The sequence below is a fragment of the Tarenaya hassleriana genome, unplaced genomic scaffold (assembly GCF_000463585.1).
Source record: "Tarenaya hassleriana unplaced genomic scaffold, ASM46358v1 Cleome8, whole genome shotgun sequence".
NCBI lineage: Eukaryota > Viridiplantae > Streptophyta > Magnoliopsida > Brassicales > Cleomaceae > Tarenaya > Tarenaya hassleriana.
The window spans coordinates 4,712,856-4,728,904 of NW_010970490.1; the positions used below are offsets into that span (position 1 = coordinate 4,712,856).

Below are 16,049 nucleotides of genomic sequence, written 5' to 3' on the forward strand. Positions count from 1 at the left end.
TCGTATTTTTCTTCTTAGGGTTTCTTCAAAGAGATCTCTTCTCTTCTTCAAATGAGCTTTAATGGCTTAGTTGTAATCTTTGGCTCGAATCTTTGTCAACTTGGACGTGATAATTACCATAGTAATAAGCAGAAGATATCTCCATACAAAGTGTGGCCTTCTCATAGATCTTGGTTCTGTAGTTCAATTTTTTTTTTAAATTGAATTATTGGCTTAATCAGAAAAGAAAATTTTCGAGTTCGATATAATTGTAATGATTTACTATGTGAGTATGTGGATCATTTTTTACATTTAACATCTTGTTTCACATAGCCGTTTAAAAGAAAATCAAACGAGAATCTCCTTAAGTTTGACCTAGTTAAGGGTACGAAAGACATTTTCTGTATTTCTTTTACTTTATCTGAAAATATTGTGACAGACTTTTGTCACAAATAACGCCAAAAGCTAAAATTTCAACCAACGAAATTCGACAATCAAATGAACATTCAGGAATGTTGTAATTCCACTGTCATAAAGATAACAACAATAATAGCTACACATAAAAGAAATACTAAAATATATGGACCGCTAGAAGGTGCCATGCCATGAGGCATGAGATGCCAAAAAGATATATATAAAAAAGAAAAGACAGTAAAATTATAATATAAATAGGCTCAAATTATAAAATAAAGAAATCAAAGATTACGTTTCTACATGACTCAATTCTTACATGAGTATATTTAATTTAAAAAGGACTATTGTAACATCTTTATATAAATCTAATACTAAATTTATTACAAAATCTCGTGATAATTGATCATATGTATATTAATGTTGTGATTGACCAAGGAGCTGGCAGTAATCAAAGGGTTTTAAGTTCATGGAAAATATACCTGAATTAGAAATTAATTAGAATGCAAACCCAGAAAAAGGAGGAATTCGTTGGTTTTTAGCAAACCATATGATTTTGATTATTAAATTAATTAATCAATCATTAATAGGGATAGAGTAATTCCAAATAAATAATCTAATTGTAATTCTCAACAGTTAGATTTTTTTAATTAAATTGCACTATATATGCTACATTATTTGATTATATGCATATGCTTTTATTTTCATGGATTTTCCTCTTTAAAAATACTTAATGTTATGTTTTCTTTCCAAGTAATTAGATTTTTATCTACCTTTTTACATATTCGAAATAGATGTTATTCATTGAGAAAAGGGAAAAGAATCAAAATTTAAAAAAAAAATGTTTTCCAATGAAAACGTTTTTTAAATCTGCAAACAACAAGAGAATAACCTTAATGAGTCCAAGATTAATGCCCATTAATTAGGGACATTGAACAAAATAAGCAAATTAAGAGCAAATTAAACCAAACTATTAAATTAATCATCTCCTCATCAAACAATTCTTCTTCCCATAATTAGCGAGGAATTGAACCCAAGCAGCCTAATTGCTCTACCAAATCATCAACATTCTCCTCTTCACCTCCCAAAATCCCCAAATCTTCTTGAATATTAATATGATATTCATTTAACAAATCCTCCCAAAACCCTTCATCTTCTTCTTCTTCTTCTTCCACATTCACACAGCACTCTTCCTTTGTGTTGTCTCCATGTCCTTGGATGTCCATAGCAAGTCTGTCCAATTCTAACACGCCGAATTCAGACATGTCTTGGTATGTTTCTTGTTTGATGTCATCAAGGTATGCATCAGCATGGCCATGATCATTATCACCATCACCCACCACATCGATGACATTGCTCGTCCCTCGGTCGATCGGCCTTCTTCTCTTCTTGTTGATCGCCTCTTCTAGCTCCTTCCTCTTGTCCTTTTGATGGACAAGTTGTTGCACGAATTCGGGATTCTGCATCGCCCGTGCAAGGAAACTCATCATCTGTTGCTGTTTCGTCTCCGTCTTCTTGAGTTTCTCCTCCATTAACGTCAGATAAGATTTGGTGTTCTGTTGCTGTTGTCTCAGCCTCACGAGCTCCATCATGAGCGCTTGTTTGTCACGCCTTAGCCGATCTATCTCTCCATCAAGACCGAACCTTCCAACTTCAACGCAAGAATCTAGAGATTGTTGTTGTGGTGTCTGCTGTTGATTGTTACACTTTCTTCTCCTAATGGACTTGAGGAGATGCTTTTGCCCCCTTAGAAACCCCTCATTTGCAAACTCCCACCGATCAGGATTGACCTTTCTGAAACCCTAAACGTATCTCAAACCACAACATTTCATCAAAGTTAACCTTCTCATCAGTATAGCTAAAGTTAAGACCTCAAATCAGCTCTAAAATGTAAATGCGAGCATCTACGTCTTGTGCATTTCAAGCATTACAAATATGTAGTTATATCTGGGCTCCTATATGTATGCATGCATCTATATGTATAGACGTCTTGAGCTCATAAAGAAACATATCTACAAACAAAGATTCATAAGTCTATATATGATAAACATCAATTGACAGACATGAATATGTATAGTGTCTATATCTTATGCAACTACATTTGTCTAGATCTCAGTTCTTTCGTGTGTGCGTGTATATATTATATAGGCAGAAGATCCATATACCAATGTTCTAGAGAATTCGCTAGAGGAAAGCAATTTGGAAGATTCTTGTCCTGATGGAAGAAACATCTAGAAAAAATCAACAAGTTGCCTATAAGATATATAATCTCCAGAAGTTTCGGAAACAATCCGGACCAATGCAAATAGTTGACAACAACAAACATCTCTCTCTATATATATACATGAGTGTGTACACATACATCTTTCAAGCTCACACAATATTAGATCAAGCGTCTTAATTGCACCAAACCACTCCAAATTAACCCAACAAATTAACCCCCAATAATAGTTAGGTAAAGTAAACAAAAAACCAAATCTCAATAACTCACATCAAATTTTGCTTCACCATAAAGCTTTAACCCGAGAAAGCATGAAATTAATGTTTCCATCCCCATCTCATCGATTGTCCATGGATCTCTATGCTCTTCTTACAATATATATATATATATATACACACATATATAAAAGTATGCTGTAATCGCCGTAAACAAACAATGCAAATCCTTGGGTAGGTAATTACAAAACCAGGTTGGGTGTTTCTGTAACTTATAGAATTAAGGGGAAAATTTAAGAAAAAACAAAAACCGAAGGAAGATGGCGAAGAAAGCGGAAAGTAGAGAGAGGGAGGGAGAAAATAAATACATAGGTATTGAGCTGTCTGACGAAGCTGGAGAAGTTACTGTGCTTGAAGTGTCTGGGGAGGAGACTCATTGCAAAGGCCTGTGGGTCCCAGACAACGAAGCTGTTGCTGTGTTTGCTCCAAGACACGATGTGATTAGTTCTTGAATCTTCAACTATATCGTATGTCTTTGTCAGAAAAGGCGGTGGCCCAGATTCGCGAAGACCCTCCATTGGTTGAGGAGAGCTCGAATTGGCGGCCATGGTTGAGTAGATGAAAGTGGAAGACGAATATGGTGATGATGATGATGATGATGATGATGATGAGTTATTGATTCCTGGAAACTCCTCTTTTATGGCTCGATATGATGGATCCATGGTTTTCAAGAGCGGAAACGAAGAAAAGTCCCGATCTTTTTGTGGGTTTCCAATGAATCTGGCCAAGTGTTGAATACTATATCAACACGGGTCGATACGAAATGAAATCGGACGAATCTGACGCAGAAATGTGAGGTATTTGAACCCTATAGAAGAAGAAAATAACACTGAAAGGTTGGACCTTTGAAAAATCTGGAGAGAGATGGTGCAAGCGATGGTGTGAGGGGAGGAAGAATGGAGAAGACGGGAGATACGGGAGAGAGAGAGAGAAAGCGAAAGGGGTTTTATAATAGTTATTTATGATGATGGATTTTCCTCTTTTGAACATTGTTTTTTCTAGATTTTTAAATTTTATATTCCATTTTTTGTGTTGGCATCATGATCGAATGGGATCAAAAAGCAAAGCAAAGATATTTTCTTTCTTTCCTAATACGTCATTCTTATATAAAAAAATATTTTCTAATAAATATTTAGGCTTCTAATTATATATGGATATATAAATGTGTTGTGTATCCATATGATTGGTGTCCAAATTATATGAATGCATGTATTGTGCACCGTCTTGGTCTCCGTATTTATTTATGGATATATAAGTCTTTTCGTTGTTCTTATAGGGCGAAAAGAGGAGGGCCAAGGACCATTATAACATAACGTACCAAGAGAAAAAAAAACTTATAAAATGCATAATAAAATCTTACCAATATTGCATTTTATATATATATATATTGAAAATATTAAGGGAGCGAACCTGCACAGCAAATAATTAAAGTTCTTAACAATTCTTTAATCTCGGTTCGAACATTTATGAAAATCACATTATTTAATACTATATATGCCAACGAAGCATTTTTCCGAATTATATATGTTCAGAAAATAGCATTTCAAAATTAACGAGGCCTCAAAGCTTAAACCACTATACAGTCGTCTAATAATATTTTTCTTCTGTTTATGCAGACGAATGCTCAAATTTACGATGGATTTTCAATTATATATATATATATATGTTTCTCATTACCTAATAATATTTGGATTCAGTCTGGTCCAATTAGCATATATAATTAAAATTTATAAGAAATTGACACGTGGGTTGTGAAGAAGCTTACGTGCCCCATCCAATCCATCTGCAGCAGCTTAAGCCTCTCTTTTTAAAACAAAATTTGTCTTAATTTTCTATAAAATGAATTAAATTAATAAATGAAAGATTCGAGGCGTAAGTGTAACCCTAGAAAAAGGGACACGTGCCACCTCTTGCCTTTATGTCTATGTCTATGTCATATCTATGTCGTGGAATGAAAGGAATCACGCGAAACACGTTGACTAACACACCAGAGATCAGGTTATTAGTTTGGGAAAAGATGTAAGATATTTTATTTTTTTATTATTATTTGGTTTAGATATTTTGATTAATAAAATATTATTATCTTACATAAATATTTTCTCCTCATCGCTTGGAAGGAACGCATAGAAAAGCAGACAAGGAACACTTGTCTTTGTAAATAGATTTGGCAAAGTGTGGTCACAGACTTTCACTTGGAATGGTTATTTCAGTTTTAATTTCGGTATTGCATATAACCATTTCAAATTATTTTTTTATGATTCAGTTCGATTAAATTTACATTTATATTTGATTCGCTATTTTATAAAAAGTAACCAATTCAAAAATTTATTATTTTTTGTTGTTGTTTCTTATTCGGTTTGAATTCGATCTTTTCATTTTAAAAATGATATTCCATTCAGATTTTATATCACATTCAATTCAAATACAATTATATATTATTATATTTAAATTGATTGATTTGATTATATGGCTATTAAGTATTAACCAAATATATACCCTACTTTCGTAAACTAGCTTTATCAAGAACGGAAGTCGAATGGTCAAAGGATCAAAGACCCTAAAGTAAAGACACACGAAGTGAAAACTACACAACATGCAGAAGAAGTCCATTCTTCGTACAATGCATGACCATTTTGCATGCAAGGAGATAACGCTTCCTCCTCTCTTTATTGCATATGTTTTTTACTTATACAAACCGATAAATCCGACAAAGCCCTCTAAGCCGAGGCATCGATGGCGTTACCCCCAGCCTCCTTCAGGAAACTGTCGACGTACTCTTTCCTGTACGAAACCCCGAGTTTCCTGGTTCGTTAGCTGAACTATTTCGACATACACAGAGTGTGAGAGAGGGATATAGAGACAATTGTGTTGTACCTTGCAGGAAGATGGTCATGAGGGCGATTGAATGGTGTCCAAACCGGGTCACCCACGAACAGACGCATTGCCTGTTTGAACAACAAAACGACGATAAAGGATCTATTTTTCTTAACGTATCAGACAATTCCCGAAAGGAAAAAGACAAACAAAGGTTTTCAGATTCTCTTGCACTATCCTCTAGAATGCAATGGACAAGTCCTATATACCCCCTTACTAAATTTACCGGTACTAGTTGGTGTGAAATTCTACAAATCCCGAGGACATTATAGATGCGAGAAAGAAGAACTGTTAGCTGGTGATTTTGTTCACATAAATGTATATTTTTTGGTACCTTGATATAGTTGTCTGAATCCAATGTGAAGCGATGGTATATTCCAGCAGGCAAGACTATCATCGCCCCCTTCTTTACCCAAATTCGGATCCATGCATCATTCCGGTCCCTGACATCAAAATAACCTTTGCCATGGAAAAAATGTGATAAGTATGATGCTCTCTTCATAGGTTCAGACAATAAACACAGGCAAGTAAAATGTGCCTACCACTTCCTGCAACGCAGTAGCGGATCTCTTCATCAGTATGCAAATGTTCTTCGAAAAAGTTCTTAATTTTCTCCTCGTAATTTGGAAGCTTTTCAGGGCAAACCTCGCAAAAGTCCTGAAAACAGATCCTTCCATCGTCAATCTTAAATACCCAAATCTCAAAAAGTGAGGCAGAAAGGAAAATCGAAGGAAATCGCATGAAAACCCCAGAAAGACAGTGTAAACATTAAAGATGACCGGGTAGAAACCAAATGACTCCTGATCAGATCCAGTGTAAGATAAGCAGAGATAATAAAAATCATCAAAGATAAAGGCCACAAACCATGTAGGAGTAACCGCGAGCTTCACGGATCTTTTTCAGTTCCTCATCCGTTTCATAGTTATCAGCATCCAACCTCCAGCTAACTACTCCAAGCTCTGGAATCCCAAAGCAAGTTACATGTAAGAAAAAGAAAGACCCATATTGCAAAAAAAAAAAAGAGCATTAAAGATACCCACCGGCAAGTTTGTCCAGAGATACGAATTCCTTAGGTTCCTTATGATGGGGAAGCCTCTGGTCCTCATTGCTATCATCCATGTACCAAGCCTGGATGATTTCTTCTCTCGGATCCTAACAGGCAGAAAAAAACGTCATTTCGCTGGCAAAACAAAACTATGGTGATGAAAATCAACTGAACAAAAAGGCCAAATTATGATGAACTATAGGTCAGGGCTTTTCTATAACAAGGAAATGGCCGTCATTTACAGCCGATGATCGGATTTGATCTGATTCCATTGACCCAATCTACCGAGTTATACAACTTCAACAGCCAAAATGGAAATGTTTCCAAGCCATCATCACACCTTTGGAAGCGGGACAAATCGCTACTGAACGTAAAGGGAGCAAACTACTTGCAAGAAGAGCTCAAACTCTGATGATGATTGTATTAAGACTTGACCCGCAGAAAGAAATCAACAACACAAAAGTTACCTGATTTTGCAATAAACCCTAAAAGATAAAACTTGCAGAAGTCGACAACTCCTAAACCTAACTCAGATCGAAAAAGAAGTATAGCCGATTAAGCGAATTCGATTTCCAGAGCCTAAATCGATATCAATTTCACCATTTACATTCCATGGAGATGCCCACTAACCCATCGCCGATCATCGATCAGAGGCGGGGAAAACATAATTCTTAGAGTTTGTAACCTCATGTAATCAACAACCATATGAAAAAAAAGGCCAACAAAACACGAGCGCAAACATCCACGAACAATCGTCGAAATGAACTCCCCCAGGAAAAATTCTGATGAATCGAGACGAAAATTTTCCGAGGAACCAAACAGAGGAAAGAAGAAAAAGAATACCTTCTCCATCGGAACACCCATGATTATCTGCGGCGTCTTCGATTGTCTTCTTCCTTATCTCCTCTCTCCTTCGAGACCACGCGATCTATGATTTCTTTCGCAGATGGAGAAAACCAGTAATACTGATATATATACATATATTGATGTTAAAAGACCAAACTACCCTTTTTCATTGACCGCAGAAAAGAGGTGTCTCAAATCAAATTAAATTTCATGTTTCTGTTTTAACTCTAATTAGTGGCTGATTTAATAATTATATTACGACCAATAAAAAAAATCAAATAAAAATACCTAAACTTTTATAAAAAATATCAGATAAATATTTGAAATATAAAACTTTTATATAAACATCTAAACTTTTCTAAAATCTTTTATAAATATCTAGAATTCTAAAAAACTCCTAAATAAACTTAAAATCATCATCTATTTTTATTTAAAAAATATCTAAAATTTATATTTATTTTTTAAAAAAATTAAAATTTATATATTTATATAGAAGTTTTATAATTCAAGTATTTATATAGAAATTTTATAGGAATTATATAAAAGTTTAGGTATTTATATATTACAACCAATAAAAAAAAAAAACTTTGCATGCAATGCAACATAGCTACTGAGATTAATAAAAAAAAAGGGTCAAGACAACATTTACATATTACAACCGGCAGCCAGAGAAAATCTAAAGAGAGGAGAAGAATCAGAAAACAAAATGGATGGCAACTAGAGCTAATACTAATCACCCAAAAATTATAGCCGATCAGAGCAGAAGGGTTCACCCTAAAAGAAGAGACGAATCAAGACTCGAGATGTCAACTTCCCGCACGTGTTTCAGACCAGGAATAGATGGGTTCATTCCCTGTCTGGTCGTGTTTCCTTTCTTCTCCTCGGTTAAAGATGTCAACTTTGTCACAGGACTGGAACATGCTACGAGTAACCAACCCCCCAGATGCGTTTTTCGCAATCTCACACTGTCAAAATTCTGTGAAAAAACCGACAACCAGTGGAGTGAATGGAAAACCGATCAGTCAGTAAAAGGGTGTTCATGTTTTCGTTCATACCTTCGCTGTTTAGATCAACCGAGGGATTGGAGTCTTTTGTCCGATTTTCGGGAGAAGCTGTGTTGGCAATGTCCGATCGTCCGTACCGAGCTTGATGGCTCAAATACATCTCCAAGCTGGATGACCCAACTCCCTGAGCCTTTCTGCCCTTTGAGAATCTTCTGCTCACACGAACACATTATATACATCTATATCAAGTTATGGAGTGTTACATTAACCTCGAACAAGCAGGTAATATAATATTATGCACGACATGGTAATGTTGCTGTTTATAGTTACTGAAGAGCACCTGTCCTTCCGCTTTTCGCGATATCTCTGCAGCGATACCTTTCTGCTCATCTGACCCTCTACATCTTATGAAAGAACAAGAAATTATCAGACCGATGGATATGCTCTGATTGAATTTCCAGTTTTCCGAGCATGAATAATGAGCAAAACCAGTTTTCGAATCCAGGTTTGTTCAACTGGTTGTGCTGTTTTAAGCACGGTAAATTGAAAAAGAAAATGTTTGTTCTGTATGTCTTGGCAAAATATTAAGCACTGTTTATACCGGCAGAATCAGGAGAAGCCTTCTCAGGGCAATGCTGAGGAAGTTCCACCATCTTGTCTGAAATATGAGGTTAAACCCTCAGTTAGCAATCATTGGACAATGTCCGGTTCCAATGGAAAGAACATCGGATGTCAAACAAGATTAAAGTCTACAGCGCAACAAGATTCCTAAACCATACACTTTTACAGAATGGTTCACATATGCAGACACGGATTATTTGCAGTTTCTACATTGTCTATTAACCCCAAACAAAGAGTTTAGATATCTAAACAAAAACTTACCTGTAATCACGGGCTTGGAAATCATGATGCTAGGAGCGAAAAGGCCGCAATTTTCAGTAGCCGGCTGTGGATGGGATGGATAGGAACAAAGGGTCGGGTTCCCACCAAACAAATCTTTTCCGGGCATATCAATTGGACTCGCTGCAAAGTGCATGACCGATCGTGCCTGCAAACCCGTATTCTTGATGCATGATCAAAACGTGCCATATCGGGTATTCAATTCTTTTAAAGCCATGACTGGAATTATATCGTTTACTACCTTTTCGGGCAGTATTCCATCATACACAACAACCTTCCCACAATAGAAGATCGTCATTTGCCCAACCATGGAGTTTGTTTCACTTGAACTTCTGCAGCAAGAGCAACATTATGAATACGTCGTCTTAAAACTCGAATCATACAGATAAGGAATCTTTAAAAAAAAAAACTCGAATTAGAAAGCCTCTCGGGGAAGTTATTCACTGATATAACATGCACCGGATAGCAACACCGTATATTATGGTAAGATATCTGATTCACTGACTACCGTCTAACTTCATAAGCCACGAGAGAATCACAGGTCAGATACACGGCTGAGGGAAGGAGGCAATGAAGCCAACATTGTTAAAATTTCCATTGTTCGTAAGGACATTCTAACTGTTTAACTTGTTTTTGGTTTCAGAGGAACCGCATTTGACATTCTCTCTGGTATTTGTCTCATCGGGACACGATATATCTGAAGTTGTTTAGCCTAATGGTCCCTCTATATCCTATAATCAACTCTGAACTCATGGAAAGAATGTTCCTTTCAATATGCCAAGACACCAACCAGAGAATACACATTTCCACATAAACAAAGACCTGACAGGACAGGAGGGATCAACCTCAACTGTCACAATGAGTCATTTCCTTCTAAACACCGATGCACCCGAGAGGAGAAGAATCACATGAAATTCAAGCAAACGGACAAAAAGAAAACCTGGAAGATATTGTCCTGTAGCTATCCTTCTCTCCTACATACTGGCCAGAGCCGCCGGAAAACTCTGACCTCGGAGAATCCTTCCCGTGGTATGGGAAGTTGTCATCATCTTCCGGTAAACGAATCCGACCGCCAGATCCCGAATCCTTGGTTGGCTCTGTCGAAGATGACGTAACCTATGCACAAGGTAAACAAAGCAACACAGCGCCAAAACAGCTTTAATCTCTCCTTCTCTAACACAAATTTCAAATCTTTTTCTGCGATTCTGCCAGGAAAACGGAAACCAAGTCCAAGTACATACATATACTTGTGGGTACATCTAACTACTCGAAATCAGAAGAAAAAAACTCACGCGACGGAGATTTTCCGGCTGAGAAACGAGGATCTTCCGAAGAAATCCGGCCCCTGAATCGTCGCCGGGCTCAAACAGAGCCTTGAGGGAGAGAACCTGCTGGATCGCCTGCGATTTGTTCCACGAAGGTCTGCGCATTCCTGTTTCGGCACGTGTCAGCCGCCATTACCGAAGAAAAAAACACAAACAAGCTCAACAAGGACACACACAGACAGCTCAATCTCAGGAGACTCCCACTCCGGGAGTGGCAGTCCGGGGGGAAATACGAAGGGAGAAGAAGGGCAAAACGGGAAAAAGTACATGAAAAACCTTTCTCTTTGAGGAATTTGCGACAGTCCTCGCGAGTGAGCTGAGAAATGTCCTCCTCGGTGAGAAGCTTGAGGGGCTTTTCCAGTATAGACTTCGCCAGGGATACTCCGGCGTCCATCTCCTCCGCGGATTCCAGTCGAAGGGCCTCACCGGAGCTCTCCGCCGCCGAGCAGTGGCGTTTCCGTAATAATTGGAGGGTTTGGAGGGCGAAATCGGAAAAGAGAGAGGGGGAGGGAGGGGGGGAAGAAGAAAGGAGTCCTTGGGGCTTGGGGTGATGCACCCTAGACTGCCACGTAAGATCCCTGTCCGTATTTAATATGGCCTAAATCCTAATGACGGCTCTTTATATTTACTATTTGCACGTAATCGTCTCCTCTAATTACATCATTGCCATTTTTTTCAAAAAAAAATATTTTCGTATATAAAGGTTTTTTTCTAAGTGAAAAAATATAAATTAGATTAATATATTTACATGCTTTAAGATGCAAAGAGAACAAACCAACATATATATATATATATATATATAGTTGGGTATGGTGTTCCCTTTGTAGGGACACTGTTCAGACACCGTAGGCTAAGCTTCGTCCCCTATATGGGCTTTCTATTGGGTCGATGTCTTTTATTGGGCCTTTGCCCCATCGTCTTATGCCCTAATAATAATAATTGTTCAATTGCACAATATTTGTGTTGGTGGTCATATCATATCCAAGGTGCTCGTTTGTGTGTGTATTACGCTTATGCATTCAATTTCATTTTTGTTTGTTTTGTGATTTTAAAGTTTTTAGATATATATATATATATATATATATATATATATGGAAGATGGAATCATTTGTATAAATTGTATGAGTGAACCTCAAAAAATACACATAAAAAAGATTTGAGGAACTGTGTGACCAGTCAGATTAACATGTACCCATCCTGTTTGTCTTTAGCCCCACTCACATTTATTGCTGTCTTCGTTTACCATTTGAAATTTTATTCACAGTAGTCAGTATATATAGGCTTCCCTAATGTTTCATACTTTAATTGAAAATATACACATCTTTTGTAAGAACAACTTCAAAAAAAAAAATACCCAATTTGGAAAGTTCGTCAACCATTGAAATAGAGATGCAACCCTCAAGTTAGGAAGAGAAACGTAATTCTAATTATCTACCTTACTCTTACCCCATAATTAGTTTTGAGTATCGGTTAAGGATACCCGATTACTTAAAAAAAACAATTTTTTTTTAAAAAAATTGTTATCATATGAAATGATATATTGTCTTCTTATTGGATATAAAGCTAACAATAACTTGAAACTGTCTTTTTATGAGCAACCAATCCATATACTAATTAACATCCATCAAACAAGCAAGAAAGTATTGGATTAAATTTTGAATCTAAGGATATTATTTTTGGGGGGCGAGAGGTGGGTCCCACGTCGGATTTAATAGAGAGAGTTTGGTCATCGCCCTCACGTATAACCAAATACGAAACGTTACAAGGCATGTAGAGAAGGAAGAAGACAGAGGGGGATGCTATTAAATGGGCAGAGGGCGTAGACTCTTTGACCACACTGTTCCTTTCGTCTTCTCCATTAATAAAGACTTCGCACACGTTCGCTTCCTTCTTTCTCTCTATTTTCCACAAAAAAACGACGTCGGATTTTTACTCAATCGATCAAACCCTTTAATCATTTCGTCACTGTCTGTGTTTATTCATTGTTTTCTAACATTGCTCCTTTGTCTTTAGTTGTTTTTTCTTTGGGTAACGGGATGTATTGGATCAAAGTCCATACTAATCCGGAATCGGAAGCAAAATATGTAATTGGAATTACGTTTCTCTCCCCCATTTAACACTCAGAATTCGGGGCAGATTTGTGTCACATTTTCACTGACTGAACTGACCAAATTGGATTCATATATTTATTATTGTATCTTTACATTTTTTTTTCTATAACCACTATCAACATAATTTAGATTTATTTTTGGTAACCGAGTATTTTGGATCAAATTTAGACTAATTTCGGAGTTGATGGTCAACCATATGATTTAGAATATACATATCTCCCCGAATTTGAGGTTCGAAGTCGGGGTGAGACAGTCGTTTTCCATCGCGTTTCTACGTGTGATTTTAATAGGACTAATCTAAAAAAGATGCGTATGTACATTGTCATTAAGACTTGGATTAGAACTTGTCAATGTATGTCATATTTCAATGGTTTTAAAAATATTCAATGTGATTGATGGCATCTGCAATGCCACGATTACATTGTTTTCTTCAAAACTATATACTATAAATATATGACAATAACCCTTTTACCGGAATCAACCAACAAAAAATCAAATGATAACCATTGCGTGGCAGTGTTAATAATCGATTAATAGGTTATATTTATTTAAAAACATACATACCTTGGGACCATGGTGCTAAATACCTCGAGTTATATAGGTAGGTGGTTGAACATTTTAAACTCCGTTCATTTTATGAAAACCTTACTATAATAACCTCAAGGAGTGATTGATCTTAAAATGTTAAAAATAAATGCATGACCACAAAACTATTTCCTTTTTTTTTTAAAAAAAAATCGAATTTCAAGGATATATAATTTTTCAAAAAATAAAAGATATAAACATGAATTGAGAAAGTCTTTTCTACTGTTGAACCCCACCTTCTCCAAGCAATCTCTCTCTCTCTCTCTACATGTTTCTTTGACTTAGACGCCTTTACAAAACATTAAGCCCAAAACCCAAACACACACACAAAGTAAAACCTATCAACAGAAAAAAAAAAAAAGGAAGAAAAGAAACTACACCGGACACTTGTCTTCGCTAACGTGCGCATCATCGCCGGCTGATCTTGCTAATGGGCGCCGGGGTCCGCCGCCTCGTCTCAGCCGCTCTCGCCGCATTGGCTCTGCTCTTCCTCTCTTTCTTCTCCTCCTCCGCCGCCGTCTCTCTCCCCCGTCTCGGTACGAACCCAACACACAAAATTATTTTTTTATCATTCTCGCATTTCATCGAAATTAGTGATATTCACCCTCAATTATTATGCGTCCTACTGTTTGAAATTAAATGCCCACGGAAAAACACTCTAATCGAGATATGCCATATTTGCAAAAGGAAAAACCTTTGTTTCACAACAAGATAGAACCCAACTTTTCCCGGCATTTCGCGATCTAGGCATGCCATTTGTGCATACGTACCTAAATCTTTTCCTGTTCTTGTTCTTGGGTATTGGGTGGTGAGTCAACTCGATAGTTAACTCGGGATCTTGAAACAGGACTCGGGCTTGAACATGGGAGAGAAGAGGGTTATCCGGGTCGGGTTATTCTGGGTCAGAAACGGTTCACCGGACCGGGTTCGTCGCCGCCGACATGTAGATCGAAGTGTGGGAGGTGTGAACCGTGTAAACCGGTTCACGTACCGATTCAACCCGGTTTGAGTACGCCATTGGAGTACTACCCTGAAGCCTGGCGGTGCAAGTGCGGTAACAGGCTCTTCATGCCCTGAAAAAAAAAAAAAATTATTAAAGAACCTAGAAAAAAAAAAGGCAAAACTTTTTTATTTTATATTATTTATGTTTTCTTGATTACATTTTTGTAATTCAAAACTCTCTTTGAATGTAGTGAAATCTCTGTGTTTTGTATAAAAAGTAGAGGAAACTGATTTGGGGGTTCATGTGAAGAAAACGACGACGTTGGGAATGTAAGTTTTGTTAGGTGACGTCATCCACTGTCCTTTTCTCTCTCTCCCCCTCACATTTAACCCCTTAATTTTAGTAATTATAACAAATATTATACATCATTATTATTGTATTTTTTTCCAACTTTATCTCGTAACCTATCTTTAAATTACAAATAGTGAAAATCAGAATTTTAATTTTTTATTCATACGATTAAAAAAAATAGCTGGGAATTAAATGATAGATCAACTAATTTCTAATTTTAATTAATGAGTTTGTAGCTGCAATATATTTACAAGTATTAATATTTTTTTCCGTAATCTAATAGAGCATTTATATGGGGGTTGAGCTTACATTATTAGCTACTCAACGAGAGTACAGTTTTGCGGTTAACTAATTGCGATAATTTATTTCCTTCTTTTTTTTTTGTAACCGTATGTCTATTTATTTAAGCTCTTCTATAATAATAATAATAATTATTATTATTATTATTATAAATAATGAACAGTTTAGTGAAGAAAAAAAAAGGTTTGACATAAATTGGGTCATTGCCCCTTATTTTCGGACAACTCCATCAAGAAACACTGTTTTTATTTGTCTTGTCTCGATATGGACGCATGTGTGTTTTGGACCTCCTCGATAGCGATTTACTTGCAGAATCATTAGTTCCCTCTTTCATAATTATTCCATTAATTACGTGAATTGAATATCTATAAAGCATAGCATTCTAAAAGTTGGATGTGTATTTATACAAACTATAGGATAAAAACCAATTAACTATGCGGTTAATGCAATATTTATGCAGCAAAAAAATAATAGAAAACAATGAAAGAACAAAGCTTATTATTAGGCCAATGGAAGAACAAAACCACCGACGTCGTGGTGCTTCCTACTTTCTACTTTGTTATTTCATACGTGATAATTATTTCAACATCTAACATTTTTAAATTTTAATAAAAATAAATTAATTAATGGAACTATAAATAAACTCATTAATTCTCCACTAAATTAATGGTAGTCGTAAATATCCTTTTTTTTTTTGGGAAATTTGAAAGACAATATATCTATGGACCAAAGACAGCAAAACCATGAACAATGTTATGATTCTGATTTTTATTATTTAACCTATATTATATGAAATTAATAAAAATAATATACAACTCAATAAAAACAAACTAGTTGTTAGGTAATAAAATTTTAAAACCCATTCACACACACACATAT

General features: G+C 36.2%; 4 protein-coding genes across 6 annotated transcripts; 1 reads left to right on the forward strand and 3 right to left on the reverse strand.

Annotated features, from left to right (window-relative positions):
* Positions 1-1,277: 1,277 nt before the first annotated feature.
* On the reverse strand, positions 1,278-3,778 carry LOC104803048 (heat stress transcription factor A-6b). Its single transcript, XM_010526922.1, has 2 exons — positions 3,195-3,778; positions 1,278-2,192 (listed from the first exon to the last, which is right to left on the reverse strand). The coding sequence occupies exons 1-2, from the start codon at positions 3,546-3,548 to the stop codon at positions 1,407-1,409; spliced, it is 1,140 nt and encodes a 379-aa protein (XP_010525224.1). The 5' UTR covers positions 3,549-3,778; the 3' UTR covers positions 1,278-1,406.
* A 1,609-nt stretch (positions 3,779-5,387) lies between these two features.
* Positions 5,388-7,756, reverse strand: LOC104803049 (1,2-dihydroxy-3-keto-5-methylthiopentene dioxygenase 3). The gene is made up of 7 exons (XM_010526923.2): positions 7,649-7,756; positions 6,801-6,912; positions 6,625-6,719; positions 6,303-6,417; positions 6,095-6,219; positions 5,761-5,831; positions 5,388-5,667 (listed from the first exon to the last, which is right to left on the reverse strand). Exons 1-7 carry the CDS (start codon positions 7,667-7,669, stop codon positions 5,604-5,606), a joined length of 603 nt encoding a protein of 200 aa, XP_010525225.1. The 5' UTR covers positions 7,670-7,756; the 3' UTR covers positions 5,388-5,603.
* A 487-nt stretch (positions 7,757-8,243) lies between these two features.
* On the reverse strand, positions 8,244-11,410 carry LOC104803050 (protein TIFY 4B-like). Of its 3 annotated transcripts, none has more exons than XM_010526925.1 (9): positions 11,157-11,410; positions 10,848-10,987; positions 10,496-10,671; positions 9,797-9,887; positions 9,538-9,703; positions 9,257-9,313; positions 8,996-9,053; positions 8,707-8,867; positions 8,244-8,627 (listed from the first exon to the last, which is right to left on the reverse strand). In XM_010526925.1, exons 1-9 carry the CDS (start codon positions 11,272-11,274, stop codon positions 8,620-8,622), a joined length of 975 nt encoding a protein of 324 aa, XP_010525227.1. In that variant the 5' UTR covers positions 11,275-11,410; the 3' UTR covers positions 8,244-8,619. The 3 variants fall into 3 exon arrangements, with proteins under 3 accessions (XP_010525227.1, XP_010525226.1, XP_010525228.1); XM_010526924.1 differs by having other exon boundaries at positions 8,996-9,059; positions 11,157-11,409; XM_010526926.1 differs by having other exon boundaries at positions 8,996-9,059; positions 11,148-11,240.
* Positions 11,411-13,756: 2,346 nt separating this feature from the next.
* On the forward strand, positions 13,757-14,906 carry LOC104803052 (EPIDERMAL PATTERNING FACTOR-like protein 4). Its single transcript, XM_010526927.1, has 3 exons — positions 13,757-14,112; positions 14,424-14,630; positions 14,770-14,906. The coding sequence occupies exons 1-3, from the start codon at positions 14,007-14,009 to the stop codon at positions 14,790-14,792; spliced, it is 336 nt and encodes a 111-aa protein (XP_010525229.1). The 5' UTR covers positions 13,757-14,006; the 3' UTR covers positions 14,793-14,906.
* The last annotated feature ends 1,143 nt before the right edge of the window (positions 14,907-16,049 follow it).

What these genes read in the sequence shown, in the direction of transcription:
- LOC104803050 (XM_010526924.1), bottom strand. Translation starts at nt 11,274, where the DNA reads ATGGACGCCGGAGTATCCCTGGCGAAGTCTATACTGGAAAAGCCCCTC. An exon ending in AGCCGGAAAATCTCCGTCGC is followed by an intron (nt 10,672 to 10,847) that starts GTGAGTTTTTTT and finishes CCTTGTGCATAG; the next exon opens with GTTACGTCATCTTCGACAGA. An exon ending in GGCTTCTCCTGATTCTGCCG is followed by an intron (nt 9,060 to 9,256) that starts GTATAAACAGTG and finishes TTCTTTCATAAG; the next exon opens with ATGTAGAGGGTCAGATGAGC.
- LOC104803048 (XM_010526922.1), bottom strand. Translation starts at nt 3,548, where the DNA reads ATGGATCCATCATATCGAGCCATAAAAGAGGAGTTTCCAGGAATCAAT. An exon ending in TCAGACAGCTCAATACCTAT is followed by an intron (nt 2,193 to 3,194) that starts GTATTTATTTTC and finishes AGATACGTTTAG; the next exon opens with GGTTTCAGAAAGGTCAATCC.
- LOC104803052 (XM_010526927.1), top strand. Translation starts at nt 14,007, where the DNA reads ATGGGCGCCGGGGTCCGCCGCCTCGTCTCAGCCGCTCTCGCCGCATTG. An exon ending in CGTCTCTCTCCCCCGTCTCG is followed by an intron (nt 14,113 to 14,423) that starts GTACGAACCCAA and finishes ATCTTGAAACAG; the next exon opens with GACTCGGGCTTGAACATGGG. An exon ending in AGCCTGGCGGTGCAAGTGCG is followed by an intron (nt 14,631 to 14,769) that starts GTAACAGGCTCT and finishes CTTTGAATGTAG; the next exon opens with TGAAATCTCTGTGTTTTGTA.
- LOC104803049 (XM_010526923.2), bottom strand. Translation starts at nt 7,669, where the DNA reads ATGGGTGTTCCGATGGAGAAG. An exon ending in ATCTCTGGACAAACTTGCCG is followed by an intron (nt 6,720 to 6,800) that starts GTGGGTATCTTT and finishes TTGGGATTCCAG; the next exon opens with AGCTTGGAGTAGTTAGCTGG. An exon ending in CTCGCGGTTACTCCTACATG is followed by an intron (nt 6,418 to 6,624) that starts GTTTGTGGCCTT and finishes ATCTGTTTTCAG; the next exon opens with GACTTTTGCGAGGTTTGCCC.